The following is a 24,880-nucleotide window of genomic DNA, read 5'->3' as shown; positions in this document are numbered from 1 at the left end:
TGCCCTGAGTCCCCGCCCCCCCGCCCTGGGAGCCCCGGGGCTGGACTGTGATTGGTGCGCAGGCGGGCTCCTGTGGGCGGGGCTTCTTGTCACTCTCCCTGGCTGCCCCGCAGCTCCTTATTTGGTAGCTTTTGACAGAACTAGTCTTTCTTGCAGCTGAGCATCTTGACATACATTATTCATTAAGCCCTGGAGCTCCGGGAGAAAAAGATGCAGGCCCTTAGATCGTTAGATATTTCTTTATCACGTGAATTTTCTTTATTCAGAATAGTTGTAGAAGCCTGTTCCATTCTGGAGTTTGACAAATGGCATGTGTTCAATGGGAAGACGGCTGGATGGGATCTAATGCAGGGCTTTCTGGTCTATACTTAATTACCCCAAATCTTTAAAAACCCACCCTCTGTGGCTTGCGGATATTGTTAAAAGTGTCAAGGTTTTGAAGATACACGTGTTTTAGAACTTACTGTCTTTTTATATAATCAATTAAAAATGCCTGAAGCAAACTATTTACTGTCAGTGTCTTGGGGCTACATAAAGGTAAGGTTTATTTAGCTCCTAATTGCTGATTACATAACGGAGAGTTTTAATAAACTGCAATGGAGTTAAGCTTTCTTAGCAATCTTATTATTTTTCTTAGATGTGAGCTACAGAAGAAATAGATGTTTTCAGTGGTCAGGATAAGGAGAAATTGTATGACTTTCATTAGTTGTAATTTGCATGTTAAAATAGCTTTTCAATGTGCAGTGGTTCTTCTCTTTGTCATGGGGTATAGATTTGAGTTGTGCTTTTAAATATCAAGGTAATCAAACAAAATAATTGGAAATAACCACTTGCACTGGTGTATGGGTTCCAGTATATATGTAGCACTTAAAGTTTTTGAAAATTAATTTTAACTCTGAAAAAATCTATACCACTTTAACCTGATGAGTATTTTTTTTTCATCTTAGGATATAAAGCTCTAGATGACATTAAAAATTGACATTACTTAACTATTTAAGTGATATATTATTAAAATGAAAACTTGATTATCTTTTTGTAAAACTGGAAGAAATCTATAAGTTCAGATGATACTGCTACTTTTGTTAATGTCAGGAAATGAAGTGATACACACTGAATTTCCTAAGATTCTGTTCTGTTGGCATCCTCTTGCATGCCTCATGGAAATACTAGCTTCAGGATCTGATCTCTGTAATAGAAATGGGTAGAGAAACCTTTTTCAGTCCTAAATGAAGCATCACTTCAGAACTTAAAATCTATTCTGGAACATTTGAGCCAATCAAAATACATAATTTTTAAGAATCCTTTTATGTTACTTTAAGGAGTCTCAGACTGAAATATTTTTCATTTCTTTATTTCTTTTTAGAGGAAAATAAACCTCTTTGCTGTGAGATTTTCTCGCATTCTAAGAAAACTTATTTCAGTTTTCATCGTCCAAGGAGTCATGGTTCCCCACTTTTAAATTGATGGATGGCCCAGATTTTTTTAGTTGTTTCTGAAATATTCAGACTCCCATTATTTGAATTTTGTTAGCCACTTTTGGCTTAAAAGATTTTTTTTTTTTTTTTAGTACAGAAAAGTATAGAAAGTAATAAGTGAAAACCCCATAATCTCGCTAGAACTCATCTCTTGGTTTTTAGCAGCTCATATTTGATATGTTTTTGAAGGGCTTCATATTTGTATTATGACTATGAGCAACACTTCCAAGAATCTAAATAAGGAATTAGCTTATATTTTTGAGGAAAATTTTTGCTGATCAACCTTGTTTATGTTTTAATAATATACTGCTAAAAACACCTAAGAAGGGCATTTTGACAGATTTATTTTTATACAGCCAATGTATTTTGGCTTTTCATGCTGATATCTACTAAACTTGTGATATATCACAGTGTAGCATATTCAAATGATTTTTAGCAGAATATTGACCAGGGTCAGGGATGAGGTGGGGGGTAAGCTTTTTCTTAATGTTTGACCTTTACCACCTTCTAAAGTGTATACTAGGAGAATGTAAAATGTACCTAGGATATTGGCATACAGCGATTATATATAAGAATATTCTTATTTTATTTTATTATTTAATTTTGCTTCATTAAATGTAGAACATAAATTGGAAAATGGGAGATTAAAAAGGGAAATACAGAATTTATTTCAACTGCATTTTCACTTTCCTTTATGCTTCACATGGTGCACGCAGACATTCTGATGCATAATGAGAACAAAGGATTTGAAAGCATTGACTTAAATATTCCCATTTTTTCATTGTTGGCACAATAATCCCATATATTATTTCATACTATTTAGACCAAAAACTATCAGAATAATTCATCAACAAAGTATTTAGAGGTCACCTTTTAAGATATCTAAATGCTCAATTAAATTGTTCTGTATCTTGCAACCGGTTTTTTTTCCTTAAATAATTCTGTATTTTATCTCTTCTAAACCTGTAAATTGAGGACTGTTCAGTGTTCTAGGAAAAACATTTTATTACCTTTTCTAATCATTTTCCTCTCATAATTTGGTAAAGTTATCCTAATAAATGATATGTAGTTACCTTAAATGAGAGAAACTCCACACTTACATTTTTAAATGATTATTGAATTGTTTTAGTGTCTTGTTCTTTAGCACAGCCAGCTCTACACTCCCAAAATCATACTGTAAGACCAGTTGAGAAAGCACCGATCATAATTTTTGTGGTTATTATTTTAGCTTCCCTGGAAGTTTTATATCAACAGCAAGAAAGGGAAGCAATTTTAATTCCTTTTGAAAAATGCTCTTATGTTATCACTTAATTGACTCTTTGAAAATTGTCTTTAAGAAATCTCCCACACCCTTTTCCTTGGGAAGAAAGAGGACTGCTTAAAATACTGTCCCTTCTAATCATGTTAAGAGGAAATGTTGCCTTTCTTAGAGCACCTGACAAACCTTGGCAGGGATATGGGTGTGCACTGAAGGGTTTCTCCACCCCACACTTCTGGGTTTTGAACAAAAGCATAAGGGTAGTCTGGGATATATGTATATGGACAGTTATATTCAGTACATGTGCAACCTGTAATTTCTCAGTTTGTAGAATAGATTTCCTTTCATTGGCATTTTTTTTTTTTGCCTCAGTTATCTGTATATTGACTGGGTGTTTATATTATTCCAGAGAATCCAAGAATTTGTGTTGCATATCTGCAGGTACCATGCAATTTTTCTGCTGAGCATATGACACATATTCCACATAATAGATTGCTTCCAAGCTAGAAGGTAGTTTTATGGTAAAACTGGGTCCCTATCTAACTTTTCCAATTGCACCCTCCCCTACCCTTCAAGCTTATATCATTTTTTAGTTACATGGAGATAAATGCATGGAGGGCAGATGGACAGCAGCTGCTATATATATAGACTGACAAGGGGCTAGGAGTGTGACTGAAAGCCTTGCAGAGCATGCCCCGCCCTCCCCAAAACACATTTTGTCATGACCAGGCAGTTCTTTTAGTTCATAGCACAATTTCAGGTTGCAGAGATATTTCACTCAATATATGTTTTAAATGTTTAGCAGAGTGTCTTTTGATCTCATTTTGCCTAAAGAGTAGATTTTTCCAAGAGTAAATTTCATTTGTTAAGGATTTACTTACTTTTGGGCCTTGCTCATTGTATTCTTGTTATATACACATATATTTTATTGTTATAATTTTGAAGGATGGCTATCATCTCCTGTGTGAATAATATCCTAAATTATTTTTTGGAATGGGTAGTGGAGCTAGATACACACACACACACACACACACACACACACGTATATATATTTTGTGTGTGTGTGTGGGCATAACTATAGTCAGATCTTCCATCAATTTGTCCTGCAATGATAAAAATCAGCTATCCCTATAAAAGGCCCAGGGAACTGGGAGAGAAAAGGAACTCAATATTAAGCACCTGCTATGTGCCAGGCAAAATACAAGATACTTTCTATTAGCTCATTTAGTTGCTTAATAGCTTGTAACTTAACTCAATATAACTATGAAAAATGGACAGAAGGTGTTTTGAACACTATTATAAATGTCTTCATAAGTATTCTTAGGAGGCCCAAATTTTTCCCAGCTGATCATATCGTATAATACTGAATGAAAAGAAGCAGCAGCCTGTGTTTTTTATACTGCATGATGCCAATTTAAAATACATACAAACATGGTGGGAAAAAAGACATAGATGGAAATATAGGTAATTATCAATGGTTACTCTGAGCATTGGGAATTTCATGATTTCTATTTTTTTCTATATAGCTTTCAAGATTTTCTGTATCGTGTATGCATTTTATAATCAGAGAAAAGTTATTGAAAAACATGAATTAAAAAAATGAATTTTATGTCGTGAGTTTGAGTGAGAATAAGCTCCCTAGACCTATAAATTAGCAGCCAGAAAAATTATTATTGCTTATGGCCAGTTCTTCAGTTTTGGCTGCAGGAGAATGCTAATGCACATTTCTTATATCCAGCAGTCTGTTGAAATGTTTTTATTGATCCCCTTCAGTACTTTGTGATAAATTCCTATACCTAATCTAAATGGTCGAGAAGATTGACTTTGGAAGTGATTTGCCAAATTATCTTGAGTTAAGACACCTTGGTATGAATTATCCAGAGAAGTAGGATTTTTTCTTAAAATCTAATAAACTAGGGATCCCTGGGTGGCGCAGCGGTTTGGCGCCTGCCTTTGGCCCAGGGCGCGATCCTGGAGGCCCGGGATCGAATCCCACATCGGGCTCCCGGTGCATGGAGCCTGCTTCTCCCTCTGCCTGTGTCTCTGCCTCTCTCTCTCTCTCTCTCTCTCTGTGACTGTCATAAATAAATTAAAAAAAAAAAAAGATTTTATTAAAAAAAAAATCTAATAAACTAATAATTAAATACTGAGTTAGAAATTATATTTCAAACATTACTTAATGGTAAATTCACTACTCTCTTTTCCCCAGACTTAAATGAGAATTTATGGTGAAATTTAAAATTCTAAACGCTACTGAACATTAGAGTAAAATGTATTTGACTTTTTTTGATCAAGTATCTAATAGTAATCTATGTAACAGGAAAAAATACTGTTTCTGTATATTAAGAGAAATATTAAGACTTACTTAAAGGACCATTTTGGCTATTTTGGGAATCAAGAAAACATGGTAAGAAACAGGTGATGGATGGAAAAACAAAGTCTTGGAGAATCTTGGATTTGGGTAATGCCATGTTTTGGTTATGAGATAATCCCAGTGTTTCTTAGGATAAAATGGGCACCATGGCATGGTAAAATAAATTGTGAAGTAATGAAGTTGAGTATTGAAAATTGACCTGTTGTGTATTTATGTGACTTGAGAGAAATGGATTGCTAAATCCCATGGATGCTGAGAAACAAAAAATCTTATACCTTCTATTTGGAAAAAAACTTTAAAAAGGAAAAATTATATAGTATCTATTCAAATATTTTACTTTCATTGTTCTGAAAGAGTACTTAAATAAATGTATTCATTTTTGCTTTGGGGTAACAAACAACATTTTAACCTCTGACCAGTATACATATTCATTTCTGCAAATGACAAATTAATTGATACATAGTGTTCTATTGTGTGGCAGCACATATATTGTGTGCCTATAAATTAGGGTTTTTTTCCTTCTCTAAATACTAATAATATACTTTAATTTTTTATTCCTTTTTTTCTTCTTAATTAATGTCATTGAGTGTCTAAATCTGTGTTGTGCAATATAGTAGCCACCAGCCACATGTGGCTATTTAAATTTAAAATGAAATTAAATAAAACTTAAAATTCAGCTCGTCATTTTCATTAGCCACATTTCAAGTGTTTGATAGCCACATGTGTCTAGTGGCTACAGTAACAGACAGCTCAGATTCTAGAACTTTCCAACATTGTAGAAAGTTCTGTTGGATGTCACTGATCTAAACTGTCAGGACAATTTAAAAATTCATGGGCATGTTTTCTGTATCTTACAGTATTGTTGTGTTACCTCACTTGTATTTTCCTCTTAAGTTACTTCATTTTATTTTTCTGTTTTTCAGTTTAAAAGGATGCTTAATCGGGAACTCACCCATCTCTCGGAAATGAGTCGGTCTGGAAATCAAGTGTCAGAGTATATATCAAACACATTCTTAGGTGAGAATAATAATTTAAATGCAATTTTAAAGTTTTCTTTTTGAATTTGTTTTTGGGGCACCCCAGGTAGATTGGGGCACCAGCTCATTTTGGAAACCATTTGTTTTCATTCATCCTGTTGATAATTTGAGTGTCTAAGCCTCTAAACTTTGGACTCTAAGGGGACAAAGTACATTTTTTATCTTTTAGCTTTATTCAGGGTGTTAGGGATTCCCTGGATTAAAGTTGTAGGTTGCCAGTTTTTCCAAAGCACTAAACCATAAAATGTTTTAGATCTATGCATTCATTTAACAAATTCTTGTTAAATTCCAGACTTTGCTGGGCATTTCGTAATGGTAAATTACAAATGGTCCCTGCCATCAATGAGTTATAGTCTGATGAACACCACGCCTGGTAGACTGAGGCAGATATAATACAACCACTAAAGAAAAGCATGCTGGTGTTAATAGTTGACAGTGTAGTGTACTGGGACACCACCCACTCCCTATCCACAGAATGAACATTCATTTAGTGAAAGTCAATAATGTGAACGTATCCTTGGTTTGAATTTACTTTCAAAACAATATTGCTCTAATACGTAACTAGTACTTTGGCCAAAGAGACATTTATTGAACACATGCTTGTGCAAGGATGAGTTAGGAATTCACTGCCTTGAAATAGTTGATGAATATACTGAGGTGTCTTATGTCTTTTACTTGAAAACAACAATTGAATCTGACAGTTACTTACCAGATGATACTGGAGATTTCATGTGCTCCCCTTGTTATATCATAACCATTATCTCACTATAGTGTATGGAAAATACAAAATTGTAGAAACAATGTAAGTCATTCAAATGTATTGTTTGTGTTCTTACATTATGACCCACTTCAGTAAGCCATTAGGTTCACCCAGTGCTATTTTTATGATACTTGTATATGAAGTTCCTTCCTTTTTGAAAATAGGTTTAAAAACTGGGATCCTTAGTTGGCAAGAGCAGTTTCTAAGCCACCAAATGAATTTCAAACAGAGACAGTTGATGAACAGTGGAAATAGCCGATATGTTTTGCTTTTTCTGAATCTATCATAAGTCTTCCAAAAAAAATTAAGACATTCCATCCAAGTAGTAACCCCTGACACATTTGATGTTAATTATTTTGCAGTGGGATTTATTTGCTCAATTTTGTGTTGGAAGGTATCATAATAAGCCCACATCAACTTGTAAATACTTTTCTAGGAGAAGTGTTACTTGGAAACATTTTCTGGAGCATATAGTGATTGATTAAAACCTGTCTGGTTGTCGACGTTATGATTTAAAAGTAACAACTCAGGTTGACTTCACAGTAAATGTAGAAACTTTTCTATATTTCTTCAGATAAGCAGCATGAAGTAGAAATTCCTTCTCCAACTCAGAAGGAAAAGGAGAAAAAGAAAAGGCCAATGTCTCAGATCAGTGGGGTCAAGAAGTTGATGCATAGCTCCAGTTTGACGAATTCAAGCATCCCGAGGTTTGGGGTTAAAACTGAACAAGAGGATGTCCTTGCCAAGGTAAGATGATTTTAAGGATCATGATCATAATATATTGGGAAGCTTTTTAATGAGTTTTGATTCTTTCTCTTTTAAGTAGAAGGACTAGTTCATCAATTTGTGGGGTCTTTTTGTTTTTTTTTTTACAAGGTAGCAAAGTACTTTATAAAGCTCTTTACAAATTATTTCGGTTTTATTAATATGTGAATTTAGACAGTTTGTGTATGTGTTCATTACTTTTTTTTGTAGCTCCATTTGATTGACCTTAAAGAGTTAGAAGTCTTCTATCTTTTGGGTTTTCGGAGAATAGTTAAGGTTTTGTAAATAGATTTTATGTATTGAAGAAATACTTTGAGATTGATAGTCAAGTATTTAAGTATGTTGTATTGTCAAAGGCATAATAAGGTCAAGCGATACTATTCAGTTTTCAGTGCATTTAATTGAGTTTACCTAAAAGTTTGCCTGTATTTACAGGGTACATCCATTACACTCAAATTGAATCTTTTTTTTAAACCTAACACTCTATTAAAGTCAGTAATGTTTAAATAACTGTGTTCACTGGTTATATTCTACTTCTGCCTCCTAATTCTTTCAATCTTTCTCTAACGCCAGGAACTAGAAGATGTGAACAAATGGGGTCTTCATGTTTTCAGAATAGCAGAGCTGTCTGGTAACCGGCCTTTGACTGTTATCATGCATACTATTTTTCAGGTAATGTGGTAAAGTTCTATCACCTTTCCTTTATATGATGACGTAATGTCTCGTCTATGAAATGTATTTGTGTTTTATCTTCTTTACTATTCATCCTCCTTTGCTTATTTTGATACTTTTTTCTTATTTTCCCCTTTACCAAGGGACAGATAGATGATAACAAAGGTTGGAGTGTGGGTCAAATACAGCTAAACCAATTTTGTTATTTTTTTCCCATTTAAGAAGAAGTCCTGTGAGAAAATTGAAGCAATCCATTTAAAAAAGAATTTAAAAATCATCTACATGACTCTGATTTGCATAGAGCGGTACTAGCTAAAAAATGAATAAGCCTCTTGCTAAATAACCTTAGGATATATTTTCTTCAATTGCTATTTTTTGTATTGCTCTCTTCTATCTCTTCTTCTGCTCTTGTTGAGCTTTTGCTCCAGCTCAGGTTTAGGATACAAATGAGAAGTTGAGGCTGTAGACACCTTGTGACTGGCATGGCATATTCTAGCCCTAGAGAAAATGTTTAGTTTCACATGGTGTGATCCATTAGCTAAGTCAATGGTGTTGGACTGAAACTGCCTTCACGATTATGAGACACAGACACTTTTATAGTTGGCAGCTCATTCCTGAGTTCATCTTGAGGAAAGCAATGTGGTGCCCCAGAAGGACCATCCTATCCTGGCTTTGTCTCCCAAAGTCCCTAGATATTCTCAAAGGGTTCCATTTCCCTTGCTAGACACTCCCAAGAGTGCTATTTCTATTTCTGGGTTATCCATAAGTGACACTGGTGTGATTTTTCTGTTAACACACTCTGTGGAAAATGTTTTTTATGTGAAAGCAAAATGTTAAAAGGATTTCCTTTCCTATAGGAACGGGATTTGTTAAAAACATTTAAAATTCCAGTAGACACTTTAATTACATACCTTATGACCCTGGAAGACCATTACCATGCTGATGTGGCCTACCACAACAATATTCATGCTGCAGATGTGGTCCAGTCAACACATGTGCTGTTATCTACACCTGCCTTGGAGGTAAATCTGATTTCTAAAACTTTTAGACCACTAACCTGCTGCTACTCACAAGCGTTTCTTAAACTTTTATACTGAAGGGTGTGTGCAGAGCAGAAAATTCATGGTTTCACTGCCTTTTGCATTTATAGTTCAAAGGATGATATTACATATAGAATATAGACAGTGCTGTGATATTTTTCATATAATTTTTCAAAAAAAGAAACAGATTAATTTTAGATTTTAAGATGTTCCATTAAATATTTATTAATCAATTTATTGATTAATATTTATTATCGATTAATATTTCCTTAATCATTTGGGGGAAAGATTCTCTTGCTAATATATTTTATAGTTCAGATTGTTTTCATTATAAAATTGTTTTAATACCTCATCATCTGAATGAGTGATTCTCAGCTGGGGGTGGTTCCTCCCCTTTCCTCCTGCTTTGACTGCCTTGACATCCCCCCCCCCCCCCCCCCAAGACATCGTCATCTGTCACAGCTTGGAGACAGATTCTTCTGACATCTCATGCTTCAGGCCAGGGATCCCAATACTATGGTGCACAGGATAGCCTCCCACAACAAAGAACAATCTGGCCCCAAATATCAATTCTACTAAGATTGAGAGTCCCTGGTTTGAATGAAGAAAAATAATTGGTCATGTCATTAATTTTATGTACATTTTCAGGACATCCTTAAACATCTTAAATACTTGTAAAATAAACTATTAAATATTTTGAAGCTTCATTTTGTTTTCCAACAAATTCTAGGAAGTAATTTTGCATTTGTATATATCTTTCATTGTATTATTACAGAATAATAATGTTATATATATTGTCTAATTTTACAGGCTGTGTTTACAGATTTGGAGATTCTTGCAGCAATTTTTGCCAGTGCAATACATGATGTAGATCATCCTGGTGTGTCAAATCAGTTTCTGATCAATACAAGTGAGTGAAGTTTGTTTATTTTTGCAAGAAAATTTTTCCTTTGTAAGTTTTAGAATGACTGAGAATCTTTATAAATATGGGTGTTTCCAGATCCGTAATGTTCTTTTGGGACATGTAAATGCACATTTTATTGATAGTGTTTGTTAATATAACCTAGCTCTGAAAATTATCATTCTATCCCATGAGGATTATGTTGTTTGAAAAATATGTATTCCAGTACTTCTTTAGAAATAATATGTTAGTAGACATGGATAATCAAAAGTGAAAGTTTGCAGAAAGATTTAGATAGTTATATTGTCCCTAAAGTTTTAAATAAAAACAGGAAGAGTTACCAGAATTAATGTTAAAACTTCCTCACTTTGTGGGAGGTTGTCATTTAATCTTCTTCAGAGGCTATGATTACTCTTTCCTCCTATACCACCATGCCCAGGTCTGTTCTTTCCTTTTTGCATCTTCTGTTGAGGGCAATAGGAACATCTCTTTGGTTATCTCTTTTGATTTCTCTTTTATTTAAATTTTTTTTTAATTTTTTTTATTTATTTATGATAGTCACAGAGAGAGAGAGAGAGAGAGAGGCAGATACATAGGCAGAGGGAGAAGCAGGCTCCATGCACCTGGAGCCCGACGTGGGATTCGATCCAGGGTCTCCAGGATCGCGCCCTGGGCCAAAGGCAGGCGCTAAACCGCTGCGCCACCCAGGGATCCCTATTTAAATATTTTTAACTATAAAATTTTTTCATACCCATGACATTTCATCAAATAAGTCAGCACTGGGCACCTGGGTGGCTCAGTCAGTTAAGCAACTGCCTTTGACCTCAGGTCATGATCTCAGGGTTTTGGGATGGAGCCTCAGGCTCCTTGCTCAGGGAAGAGTCTGCTTCTCCTTACCCCCATTCCAGACCCACCCCTCAACTTATGCATGTGCTTGCCTACTCTCTCTCTCAAATAAATAAATAAAATCTTTATTTAAAAAAAGACATTACTGAATTTGGAAATAGGAGTGGTAGAGATTGTTTAATTTGGAGCATTCTCTGACACACAGCTTCAGAGAATGTTTAGGCAGTGCTTGAGCTATGCCTTTGCAGAGGTTTTAATTTTACAGAATTTCTATTCTTTTGATACTTGAAGTTAATTGGTAAATGATTTAAATGTACTCTTATTTAATTTCCTCCCACTATGGCAGATTAATGTTATAAATTCACATTTACATACAAAAAAAACAAATGCAAAGTTGTTAAATTATTTTTTTTAGATTTTATTTATTTATTTGAGAGACAGCAAGAGAGAGAAGTGAAGGGGCAGAGGGAGAGGGAGAAGCAGACTCCCCACCAATCAGGGAGCCCGTTTCAGGAGGGCTGGATCCCAGGACCCTGAGATCATGACCCAAGCCAAAGGCAGATGCTCAACTGACTGAGCCACCCAGGCACCCTGCTAAAGAATTTCTTATATCTATTAAAAATCTGCCCTTTTTTGCTATGCATTTGTGGATAACAGCCTTCTAGTGACTAAAGAAGTCAAACTCTGCAGTGTCTTTTCATTCCCCTTTTATTCTCAGTACTTTGCTATAGCCAGATTTAAAGAGGCAATTTAAATGTAGCATCACTTAGAGAGGTTTAACTTAGATCTCTAATATTATTTACATCCATTTTTTATATCTCAGTCGCCTCTGGACTATTCTATAACAAAATGCACCTTAGTGACTCATTTTATATGTAGGAGGTTGGGAAAGTCATGGATTTCCTGAGAGGTGTGGTTACTCAAGTACATTTTAGAAGTTTGATTTATGAACTTATTTACCCAGGATTGGACAGAGGCTAACATCACAATGTTCCAGCTATCTTATGAGAACCTATAATGGGGTGCTTTCAAGAGTCATCTAGGCACTACTAAATATTAACACGTAAATATTTATATACATCAGATGCAACTGTAGGAGTTTACAGTATCAGGGCTTAGGGTGGACCTGAGAAGAGTAGAGAGGTCATATAGTACAGTGTGCTGTATGCACTTTTCCTAAACCTGACCTAATTTATTATTTTGATTCTTATGCATGTCTTGTTATGTTCCTAATTTTACAAGTTTTTAAGAAATATATTAAAATTTTGTTTTAATGTCTGCCTTAAAAAAAAGTGCACATTTTTTTTTCTTTAAATTAACACCAGAAATAAAGACTGGTGTGTTATCTTTGCATTTTACTCTCTATACAGTATTGTGTGTTCTCTTACTGTAACATTACAATTGTGATTAGAGGATAGATTAAAATAACTCACAATAAGTCACTATTTCCAAGTACTCTCATAGTCTTTTTTTTTTTTTAAGAAAAATGAGAACCTGATCTATGATTCTCTCTTGTGAACCCCCTAAGGTCAGATGGATTTAGGCTGGCGCTGGACTATGGCAGGCATTAGTGTACCCATGGAGTCTGAAATTTAAGCTAGCAAGGCCTCTATCCAAAAATGAATCTGATGCTCTCCAAAGTTTGAGTCTCTCTGAGATAGATGATGAACAAATTTAGGGGATAATTATAAATTCAGTGACAGTGGCTTCCGGCATCTGTTGAAGGTCATTTTGCTGATGACCTGCCTGAGGTGGAAGGGTAATTCATCCAGCTTCTGGAAGTACTTTTGTTATTCAGTGATAGTATGATGATCTCCTTTCTCTGAGACCTCAGCAACGTTGGGAAGTTAACTGTTCCCAGAGCAGCTTTGGATTGCTAATGTTTTCTTGAGGGTGGGGTGTGAGAAGGCTGTGTTATTCCTGAGAGAGTGAATCAGCATCATTCACCTGATACAGGAAAGTATCCCAGGGTTGATCAGGGCCCCTGGTCATTATGAGAAATCACTGCCTTGGTTCGCTTTTGACTAGGGGTCATGTCGGCAGGCAAGCATTTTATTTCAGGACACCGAAGAGGTTAATGAGTAACCAGTGACATAAGGAAGTTTTAACTTAACAGCATTCTCTAAAGAAGTCCCTCTCAGAACTTGTAAACTAGTAACAAATAGCATTGTGAAATACCATATCAAAATTTTTTATGTTATTATTTTTTTTGGCAGCAACCCCTCCCCCTTTTCTTTATAGACATTTAAGGTATGTTTTCTGTTTTTTTTTCATGGATTGAGCCTCAGTGATTAGGTTTAGCACACACTCTCAGCTCTTTTACCTCGGAGCTGGTCCTGCCAACTTGTCCAAAGCCGAAGGTTGAATCTGTTTCTTTTAAGAGAGAAGTCTAAAGACTTCCAGTAATCACATTTACAAACCCAAAGTTGAGAGGTCACCTGTCCTATTTTAAGGAGGCTGTAGAGGTGCAGTGAGAGGGCATGGCCCCCTCTGGTAGAAGGGTTCTGGAGCTCACCAGGCTACTTCCCACTCTAGGCACAGCTTAGCTTCTTAGTTGTGATAGTACTTTCCATTACCTGTTCCACTTGTAGGTAGGTGCCAGATGATTGGTATTATGTTATTCATGGTAAGCATGCTGGAGGTTTTGAAAACAGAGACATAATTTCTACTGGGCAGAGTTGGTTAAGTTTTGTGAGTTATTTGGGGGGAGGAGGGGAACCTGAATAGGATTTTAAGACGTTGAAATTCCAGGGTAGGAAGCTGTGTAAGTCTTTTTCAAGGACAGTACATGTAAATAAACCCATAAAAAAGCATCATAAAGGGAGAGTATTTATCATAAGAAAGAGCATTTGACTTCACAGCAATATCATTCAAAACAATAAAGCACTGTCAAAAGTACAGAGTATATATAGTATTAAATTTTACTTGGAAACCAAGTAATTTTTGTTTATAGCAAAGATGCCTAAATTTTAGGGAAAAAGATTTACTCACATTGGTCATGTGTTCAAAGCATACAGCTCTGATTTCCAAGAGCAGAGACATTTCACTATATTAAAGTAGAGCTGGATTTAGCTACCAGTATACACACTGCTTGATTTCTCTAGTCTCATTTTAAAATAAGCTTTCCATAGCTGCATCTGTGGACTATATATAGAATGTTATTTTTCTGCATAAATCTTACACTTTCAAAATATGAATAAATTCATTTTTATCAAATGTGATTATATAGAAATACTACAGAGATTGTCATTTTATTCAACAAAAAAATATTGAGAGCCTACTCTGTGCCAAACAGTGTTCTAGGCATTAGGAATATGTGGGTGAGCAAGATAATGGCCTGGCTCTGAAGAGCTTGCATTATGCTGGAAGAGAATAGACTGTAACACATGAGTATCAGCTGGGACTAGTTTGGTGGAGAAAAGTAAGGCAGGTTATTGGCATAGGGAGATAATGGATTGAGGCAGTGAGCCCGTTTTAATCTTTGTCCTTGGCAACTAGATAGTACAACTACCACTTCCCTTTCCCATTTCAAGGAGAAACCAGACAACCATGCACATTACGTGAATAACTTTTCATTTTATAATAGGGTGGTCTTAAGTCTCTCAGTGGGTTGGGAGATCTTTGGAAGAGATTGTTAAGGACGTATACAGAGACCATGACAAATCAGGTGGAATGTGATCAGTACCAAATCAGTGGTACAGAGTATAAAGGACTTTGCAGCAGAAAGTGAGCACTTCTGCCTGTGGTAATCATGAAGGGCTTCATGCAAGCAGTGACTTATACTGGGCCTTGAAGACGAACAGGTTTCAACAGAAATGTTCTATAAACTCTTTCTCACCCCACACCCTCTCTGTACCTTAGAACAGAGTATGAAGGCAACTTTCTGATGATTTCTGTACCCTCAAGGACTCAGTAGAAGTGCTGCGGTAGCACATTTGGAGAAAAATTTCCCGGAAATGTAGAATCTTACCTCCCGTAGTTTTGTGTCCACATGCCTTCAGCCCCAAAGAAGAGTAGAAAGTTCAGTGACTACCTTGATATTCAATTGCTTAAATGCTACCATGTGTTCATTTAAAAATCAGTGTTCTTCACCATCTTCCTGTTAACAGCCCCAAAACTAAGAGAGGCAAAGGAGACCCACTCATAAGCAATCTTTTTATCACCTTTCTGGCCAGTCTGGATTCTTAGTAAATGTCAGGAGCCAACAGCTTCCCAAGGGAGGCATGCTCAGGGCTCTCAGACCACCCTGTGTGTGCAGGGGCATCCTTCCATTGATGAGAATTGAGATTCTTTGGGGGCACCTGGGTGGCTCAGTGGTTGAGCGTCTGCCTTTGGCTCAGAGTGTGATCCCTAGGTCCTGGGATCGAGTCCTGCATCAGGTTCCCTGCAGGGAGCCTGCTTCTCCCTCTGCCTATGTCTGCCTCTCTCTGTGTCTCTCTCATGAATGAATAAAAGCTTAAAAAAAAAAAAAAAAGAATTGAGACTCTGTTATAGTATCCGTGCCACAGATCACCCTCCTCCTTGAAGTAGCAACTCCTCACCTTGTTTTTCTGCAGGCTCCACAGCCTTATTTGCTTTCTTCTTTCTTCATGAGGTATATAAACCAGTCTGTGTTTTTGTAAGCCTGAGTCAGTTCATGTATTAAGGCCCCCTGTCTATATGCATATTTATTGCCTTACAAAAACCCTAGAGTTTAACTGGGCATTTTTTGACCTGTGAGAAGACATTTGCCTTCCAATATGTATTTAATAAGATTCTACTATAGAAACAATAATATCAGATGCTAAGATCCTAAGATGTAGTGTTATTTTTATTTCTGTATGTTTAACCATCTATAGATAAATGTTCACAGTTAGAAGCCTTCAGAGACCAAAAGTCAGACTTGACCAGATACTTTCTGAATGAATAAATGAACACCACTGTTTTATCCTCCCCAAAGAGGCTGTAAATACCTGTACTCACTCCTTAGTACTCTAGACCACTCTGTTCTTGTAGTTTGAGAGCAAATATTTAGATGTGTAAATTCCTATTTCTATAGTACTGGTAAATTCACAGGATTTCACAGTAGAACTAAGACTTGAACCTTTCTTCTCCTTCCTAGTTCCTTTAAAATAGTCATTGAGTAGCATTGGATAATACTTTCTTGAAAATGAATGTATATTTCCCATGCATTAGTCAAATATATGTGCTTTGGGTTTTTATAGTGACCTAAGTGGATAAAGAATAAAGCACCAATTTTTTTTTTAATGACTACCTTATAGAGTTGGATCCCCTGTTTACAGGAAGCAGGAAAGAGGCAGGATCTTACTGCCTAAAATACAGAGGTCTGGGACAGTCATAGGGAGCAACAGAATCTTCACCATGGAGTTATGTAGGCAGCTGAACACCTACTTGAAGTCATGAGTGTACAGGTGGGAAGAACAATATATCTGTATATAGTGACTGCCGTGATACTTGTAAAGAACATGAAAAAATGAGTAAAACTTCCAACTTCCAAAGCTATGCTATGGAAGAAAATGAGCAAGAGCAGCGTGAACAAATCTAACTTTGTTCATTTGTTCCAAACTATTCTTGAGTATAATCCTAAATCACATCCTTATATTCTATAAAATGTTGGGAAGGAGGTCCACCTTATGCTGTTGACATGTTACAGATGTTAAAAATGATGTCATGTTCTACTGCCTGTGGAGCTACCTGTGGCAGATATAAAGGGGACATTCAAGAACATCTGGCCCAATTCTTCTTCCACTTTAGAAAAGAGGCAGCTGAGGTCCAGAAGTGAAATGACTTGTTGCATGTCAGTAGCATTAGAATTCACTCCCAAGATTCAGCAGCTAGTGTATTCCCTCCTGGGTCGTGTCATGTAATGGTAAGGTGAACAGAGATGTCGAGGGGGCATTTCCTCTTAAAACCAAGGTATCTCAGAATATGAAGAATGACATAAACTCAGGAAAAAATGGCTTTGCTTATCTTCTGTCTCCTTTCTTTCAAGACTCTGAACTTGCCTTGATGTACAATGATTCTTCTGTCTTGGAAAACCATCATTTGGCCGTGGGCTTTAAGTTGCTTCAGGAAGAAAACTGTGATATTTTCCAGAATTTGACCAAAAAGCAAAGACAATCATTAAGGAAGATGGTCATTGACATCGTAAGTAGCTGATAAAGCAAGAAAGAGTTGTGGTGCAAGTGGTTTTTTAAAGATTAAGAATGAGATGAGTATCAGGAAGAGAACCTCATGTTTCAGAACTTAACGTTGCCCCTTCCATTCAAGATGCTGCCCATGCTGCTGGCAGTGAGGTTCTGTAATAGGTTGTCTCCTTCTAGCAGTTTGGAGTTAAGAATAGTGACAGCTTGCCATCATCATTCTAGTTTTATTACCTGAATTTCTCCAGGCTGGTGGCAGGCAGGGAGAAATACTAACAGAAGCAGTTAGTTCAAATGGATTTTTTTCCACTAGCAAAAATGGAAAATAAGTTTATGTCAATAGACAGTGCTGTTAACAAACACCCATGACTTTCCTTTATGCATATTATTCCCAGTGGTTACAAGATACAGTCAAACCTCTGGTTATCAAAAACTTACTGTTAAGCTTTGTACATACAAAGGCAGAAATCATCTGTCTTGGATCAGAAAATTAACCAGAATATTCTGTTTCTCAAGTATTCTGTGAGCAATGTTGAAGTACTTGGTCATAATCCAGGTACCACTTTCTAGTCTAAGGACTGGAAAAAAACTTCAGAACATGTGCCTGATTTCTTATCTGTGGGGATATCGTCCCCGTTTTTCAAGTGTTTGCTGGTTGCTGACCTTCTGTATATTGCACATGTTTCTCTGGGCTTCAAGAAAATCTACAGCAAAGCAGAGGAGACGGACTGAAGGAGCAGTACAGAATTCCATTCACTACTGTTATTAGATGCCTTAGTGTTCGTCCATTTCATTCATGTTTTGGGTTAACATTTTCATGTGCAAATTCTGACTTTCCCCTGGACTTTGTTATTTACGGGAAATACTCTTTTAAGGTTCTTGCAACAGACATGTCAAAACACATGAATCTACTGGCTGATTTGAAGACTATGGTTGAAACTAAGAAAGTGACAAGTTCTGGAGTTCTTCTTCTGGATAATTATTCTGATAGGATTCAGGTAAAGCATCATTTGAATTTGTTCTGTGTTTGTGTACACATATGTCTGTGTATAACTTTGATAAGATTTGTTTCCTTTCTTCCAGCTTATAATGTTAGTAATTATAAGCAGAATTTTTTAACCAAATTCTTAGTCGTGAGAATTAACCAAGTAAAAATCTCTTTGTCTTTTCATTTGCATATGCATTTAAAAAAAACCCTCAATGTCTCACAAAGCCAATACTTAAGCAGCTTGAATTTAATCAGCCATGGGCACACATAAACAGTTTCTCATGATATGTAGGTACAGTGGAAGTGACATTATCTGGGGCTATTAATACAAGTGTGAACCATACACAGACACATCATAGTTGAGCTGTTGGGAAGGAATCTTACACTACATGTATTTTTAAGTGTCACAGTCACCCACTGTGAATTTCTAGTAAAAAAAAAAAAAAAAAAAAAAAAAAAAAAAAAAAACGAGCAAGAAGAAGCAGCTGAATAAAGCATTGGTCTATTTTAATAGGTCCTTCAGAATATGGTGCACTGTGCAGACCTGAGCAACCCCACAAAGCCTCTCCAGCTGTATCGCCAGTGGACTGACCGCATAATGGAGGAGTTCTTCCGCCAAGGAGACCGAGAGAGGGAGCGGGGCATGGAGATAAGTCCTATGTGTGACAAGCACAATGCATCTGTGGAAAAATCACAGGTGACGCATTAAGCATAAAGTTTGCAGAGCGAACAAGACTCCAGCCTGAACATTTGATCACTTCATATACACATCATGCAGTATCTCACTGGGTCTTTCAAATGACTTTGTTTTTGAGAGGCTCAATTTCACATTCGTGTTTATGAGCCAAGGAACTATCATTCTTCTGATTTTTATTCATATGGTCATATATTCATTTCTCATGACACTATATTCATCCATTACGTCTATATTCCTATAGTATATACATCCAGAGAGAAGTTGGGCCATCTGAACTCATAAGTGAATTCAGTGATATGAAGGCATGGAGTACCTGGTTCTGATTTCAGTTACCTTGGATTCACTTATAAATTGGCCATTCTAAAATAAAGTCCAGGTTGAATGCCCAAGCCCAACTGTGTAAACAAAGAGGTATTTTTTACATCATAAACATACTCTTGAACTAAGAGCTCTTGCTAATTTTCACCAGCTAGTGACAACACTTTTATATGGTCTGTTGCCTCAAATAGTGGCTATTATACCAAACTCAGGCTAGAAGTCTTCTGCTCAGTGTTTGTGGGCTATGTTCTGTATTTTGTATTTTAATGTAAATTATATATATTTATGGATATAAATTGTCACCATCAAGTACGTTTGCAGGATCTAGTTCACCTTTTTCATTGTTTCTCGGTCCCAAGTCTTACACTCAAATCGGAATTGTTTTGTTTTGTTTAAACCAGGTGGGCTTCATAGACTATATTGTTCATCCTCTCTGGGAGACTTGGGCAGACCTCGTGCACCCTGACGCCCAGGACATTCTGGACACTTTGGAGGACAATCGTGAATGGTACCAGAGCACAATTCCTCAGAGCCCCTCGCCGGCACCAGATGAGCAGGAGGAAGGCAGGCAGGGTCAAACCGAGAAGTTCCAATTTGAGCTAACTTTAGAGGAGGACGGCGAGTCCGACACCGAAAAGGACAGTGGAAGTCAGGTTGAAGAAGACACTAGCTGCAGTGACTCCAAGACCCTCTGTACTCAAGACTCGGAGTCTACCGAGATCCCCCTTGATGAGCAAGTGGAAGAGGAGACAGTAGGGGAAGAAGAAGACAGCCAGCCCGAAGCCTGCGTAATAGAAGACCATTCTCCTGACACGTAACGGTGCAAAGAAGGGCACACCTTTTCTTTTTAATTTTTTTCTTTTCTTTTTTTTTTTTAATTTAAGTAGAAAAATTGTTTCCAAAGTGCATGTCACATGCCACAACCATGGTCACACCTCACTGTCATCTGCCAGGATGTTTGTTGAACAAAACTGACCTTGACTACTCAGTCTGGCGCTCAGGAATATTGTAACCAGTTTTTTCACCTCCATGTCATCAGAGCAAGGGGAACATCTTCACGAACAGCATTTTAACAAGATTTCATCTTGGTAAGAGCTGACAAAGCAGAGAAAAATCAACTCCAAAATGTTTTCAAGGGAGTGTGGCTCATCGGGCAGCCCAAACATTGATATGGTTTGGGGTTTCTTTACTTTTAATTTGTTTGCAATATTTTCAGCAGAAAGAAAGCATTACACAGACAGAGCAAACTCAGATGAAGCAACGAATGTGTCAAGAACAGGACACAGCACAGATCTGTTACCAGGAGGAAGATAAGATGAGCCACAGCAACTGCATAATTTTCTAATTTCAAGTCTTCCTGATACGTGACTGAACAGTGCGGTCCAATGAGCTGCACTGACCTCTACATTTTGTATGATATGTAAAACAGATTTTTTGTAGAGCTTACTTTTATTATTAAATGTATTGAGGTATTATATTTAAAAAAACTATGTTCAAAACTTCATCTGCCACTGGTTATTTTTTTCTAAGGAGTAACTTGCAAGTTTTCAGTACAAATCTGTGCTACACTGGATAAATCTGATTTATGAATTTTACTTGCACCTTATAGTTCACAGCAATTAACTAATTTGTAGTGATTCATGGTTTTATATACCAATGACTTCCATATTTTAAAACGAAACCCAACTTTATGTTGCAGGAAACCCTTTTTTGTAGGTCTTCATTTACTTTACTTTCATTTCAATCTTTTCAGATAAGCAGAGTTGCTCTCACTGACATTTTTTTTCACGATGTACAGAGTGAATATTTGTTCTGTAATACTTTGATGTGCATCCTGTCTAATGTGTCTTAAGCCTCATAAACGATCATCAGTTGGTGTTGTCTGAAGCAAGTAAGAGATATATAAATACCCAGTAGCTAAAATGGTCAGTCTTTTTTAGATATTTTCCTACTTAGTGTCTTCTGATAACTTTTTGCTGTGTCAGTAGACCCTCATTTCACAAGTGCATGTCTTTGTAATAACCCACACATTTTATGCTCATTTTTATTGTTTTCACAGTCAATTGTAGTAAGAAAAGCCTTTTCCCCTTGTGCTGCTTTATTCTTTAGTGTGTGTTTGAACCTCTGTCCATGTTCACTAGATGTGGTCTTATCAAATATATCACCACCATTCTGACTGATGCAAAGAAGCGGGGTAGTCAGGCTAGAGTCACCATTTATTTCAACCACGAGACCATATATATGACTAACTTTTACTCTTTGATTTACAGAGAAAAGTTAACAGCTAGCTAGGTGAATTTTAACAATATTAGCAGAATATATTAACAAACACCACTACAACTAATGCTCTTTTGTTTCCATGATTTCACCATGGGATTAGGAACTACATGAGGAATATTACTGAGAAGAGATTTTAAGTGTAGCAACTACTCTTCCTTAATGGACAGCCACGTAGTGTAGAAACTGCTTTCTCAATTATCATTGGTCCATGAGTATGTCTTGTAGAGGAGAACTTGAAATGCACAGAGGGAAAGAAGCTGACGCCGATGGCACCAGAGGTCGGGTAATAATATAAGGCCACCCAGAAATACTAGGTTGGGTAAGAAGATTCTACCCAAGTAACAGAGATAATTCTTGGCTGCATTTAAGAACTGTGTTATAATTTTTGACATAGCTCCCCAGTATTTACCTCCAGTTGGCATCCTGGGGTACTTAGTTTGTACTCTCTTTCCATTTCAGCTCTTAATAAAGCACTTACCTTCTCTCTATGAAGTTCTCATTTTTCACATTGATATCCAAGAATTGAAATTGAGACCAAAAAAAGATATCTGACCAAATGGAAAATAAAAAGTCAAGAAAAGTTGTAACCCTGAAAAACATTTATGTTTGGGATTTCTCAAGATGCCTACTGGGGGCGAATAACTAAGTCATCAGCCAGGGAAATGACCCAAAGCTGAGGATCATCCCTATTCTAATACCCCGAGATACATAGGGGAACCTTTGATAGAAAAATTATGTAGCTCGGGTCTGTTCTTAAAGCCGAACAAGAATAAACTAATTATCAGATTTCCACCCTCCTCCCTGAATAAAAGATCAGTAGTCTTTCAAATAAAGTCCTATGTTTAGCCAAGTGGTTTCACAAGAACACTTGGAAACTCGTTTGTTTTAATTTTGTTTGTCCTCGATGGAGGTCTAGAAGAAAAGGCAAACAATCTAGAGTTTATTCCTTTATCCAAAATACTGTCATTCCCTCCTCTCACTAATGCTTGGTATTACCCCCCACAGAGTGCCTAAAGTCTTAATAATAGAAGAAAAATTAAAATAGCAATATATCACAAATCCAGATCCGAAAGGATCTGTAACTGCATTGAAAAACAGAGAGGTGTTTTGGGGTTTGTTTGTTTTTTTTTTTTTTTTCAATTTGTTGGTTTATAATGGTCACATGTTGTGAAGATACTCACCGACGGACAATCAAATTGTAGAAAAGGCATACATAATATCCAGGAGACAGGGACTAATGCACTGTACAATCTGCTTATCCTCTCCCTTCTTTCTCTTTCCTTCTCTCTCGCCAAAGTGTGCTTCAGAATTATACATGGCTTTAAAAAGAACATCCTTGTATAAGTGGCTTTACATTTCCTAAAATGCCATAAGAAAATGCAATATCTGGGTACTGTATGGGGAAAAAATGTCCAAGTTTGCATAAAACCAGTACATTTCAGCTTGCAAGTTACTAAACACAATAATGCTGTTTTATTTTCTCTTAACATCACTTAAAATTCACAAGAAAATAATGTAGATAGAACAAATTGCAGACAAGGAAAAAAAACTTGAATGAAATGGATTTTACAGAAAGCTTTATGATAATTTTTGAATGCATTATTTATTTTTTGTGCCATGCATTTTTTTCTCACCAAATGACCTTACCTGTAATACAGTCTTGTTTGTCTGTTTACAACCATGTATTTATTGTAATGTACATACTGTAATGTTAATTGTAAATTATCAGTTCTTATTAAAACATCATCCCGTGATGGGATGGTGTTGATATATTTGGAAACTCTTGGTGAGAGAATGAATGGTGTGTATACATATTCCTTGTACATTTTCTTTTCTCCTGTAATATAGTCTTGTCACCTTAGAGCTTGTTTATGGAAGATTCAAGAAAACTATAAAGTACATAAAGATATATAAATTTAAAAAACATAGCTGCAGGTCTTTGGTCCCAGGGCTGTGCCTTAACTTTAACCAATATTTTCTTCTGTTTTGCTGCATATGAAAGTAAGGTAATGGGGGGACTAGGGCTGGGCATTTTATATCCAAGCTTTGAACCAATTGGATTTCTGACCATAGCTAGAAGATTTTGAGACCCTTCTGAGATACAAGCTTTTAAGCACTTCTTGCCATGAAGCAGCACTGCACATTTGACTTTTTTTGTCCATCCATTGATCAGGAGCTACTTCAGTTAGTTACATCTGATGGTTTTTTGTTTTGTTTTGTTTTGTTTTTACTTTCAAACACTACTTGGGAAAATATATTGTCCAGTGATAACAAAGTCTTTTTGGCCTCTTAAGCGCATAGGCAAATGAACTTGATTTAAAGCTAGAGCCACCCGTCACACATGTTCGTTAGTCATTTACTCATCAGCTTTCTGTCAGGTTAAGAGAATATGTAATAGGAAAAGGTCATTTTTTTTAACCTTGGAATTTTTCAACTAAGATCAACCAAATCTCCATAATGTATGTAAATCCATAGATAAAACACATTTTTTGTATGATGCCAATTCATGCAGAAGTGATTGATCATTTTCTAGGATCTGTTTCCGCAAAACTATGGCTTTAGAATTTTAAAAATTAACCTTGGCATGATGGCCAACTCCCAAAAGCTATGTAAAGTTCCCAGTGGGTGGTATGGAAACTGCCTCCCACTCTTGCCCAGCCCTCAGAGCACTTGACTTCGCGAGAGATCCTTTTTCTAGGAAAAATGAGCCTCCTGTTATTTTATTCTATTTTTTTGACACAAACTGTAGATTTTAGCAGCCCTGGCCCAAAGGAATTTGATTACTTTTGTTTTAAACAGTACAAAGGGGACACTATAATTATGAAAAACATCCTGATTTTAGTTGTTTTTAATTTTATTTCTTAGGATACGTTTTCAGAGTGGTAAATTGTGTGTGAGCATTACAAATGATGATTCTTTTAGTGGTTTCTTAGCCTCTCTTACAGCCCATGGGGATAGTACTGTACATCAATACCTTCATATGAAATTTTTATATGCAATGAAAATAAAAGCATGGGTTGATTCTGCCTATTTATGACTCAATCTTTTACAAACAAAAGATTATTCATTTCAAATTGTAGGTCAGTGAGCACAAGTTTCCAAGAGTGATGAAGACGGATGACGTGAAAGGACAGGAGGATAGTGACGTAAGTTAGTACCAACACTCGTCATCAAATGAAACCAAATAAATTAGATAGGTTCACCTTGCTATAGGAAAATAAGCCCAAACACTTCAGATGGCCCGTAAGATCAAGCGGTGTTTTCTAAACAGGGCTGTGAAGAGCTCTCCTCTGCTTAATGAAGCGTTTGGGTGTACCGAGTGACTC

At 36.4% G+C, this 24,880-nt stretch overlaps 1 protein-coding gene across 33 annotated transcripts in view; it reads left to right on the top strand.

The window, feature by feature from the left end:
- PDE4D (phosphodiesterase 4D) overlaps positions 1-24,584 on the top strand; it is a 1,385,565-nt gene extending 1,360,981 nt beyond the window's left edge. For 32 of the 33 annotated variants that reach the window (XM_077897892.1, XM_077897888.1, XM_077897887.1 and 29 more), the window contains 9 exons: positions 6,031-6,124; positions 7,479-7,651; positions 8,243-8,341; positions 9,199-9,363; positions 10,192-10,291; positions 17,121-17,275; positions 18,147-18,269; positions 18,774-18,956; positions 19,676-24,584. In XM_077897892.1, coding sequence (XP_077754018.1) covers positions 6,031-6,124; positions 7,479-7,651; positions 8,243-8,341; positions 9,199-9,363; positions 10,192-10,291; positions 17,121-17,275; positions 18,147-18,269; positions 18,774-18,956; positions 19,676-20,092 — 1,509 coding nt within the window. In that variant the 3' untranslated portion in view covers positions 20,093-24,584. Of the gene's footprint in view, positions 1-171; positions 538-6,030; positions 6,125-7,478; positions 7,652-8,242; positions 8,342-9,198; positions 9,364-10,191; positions 10,292-17,120; positions 17,276-18,146; positions 18,270-18,773; positions 18,957-19,675 lie in introns of those variants that run through there. The other variant, XM_077897916.1, reaches the window with a different exon arrangement.
- Positions 24,585-24,880: the final 296 nt, after the last annotated feature.

The sequence above is a fragment of the Canis aureus genome, chromosome 5, assembly GCF_053574225.1.
Source record: "Canis aureus isolate CA01 chromosome 5, VMU_Caureus_v.1.0, whole genome shotgun sequence".
Lineage (NCBI taxonomy): Eukaryota > Metazoa > Chordata > Mammalia > Carnivora > Canidae > Canis > Canis aureus.
This window is presented reverse-complemented; position numbering and strand designations above follow the sequence as displayed.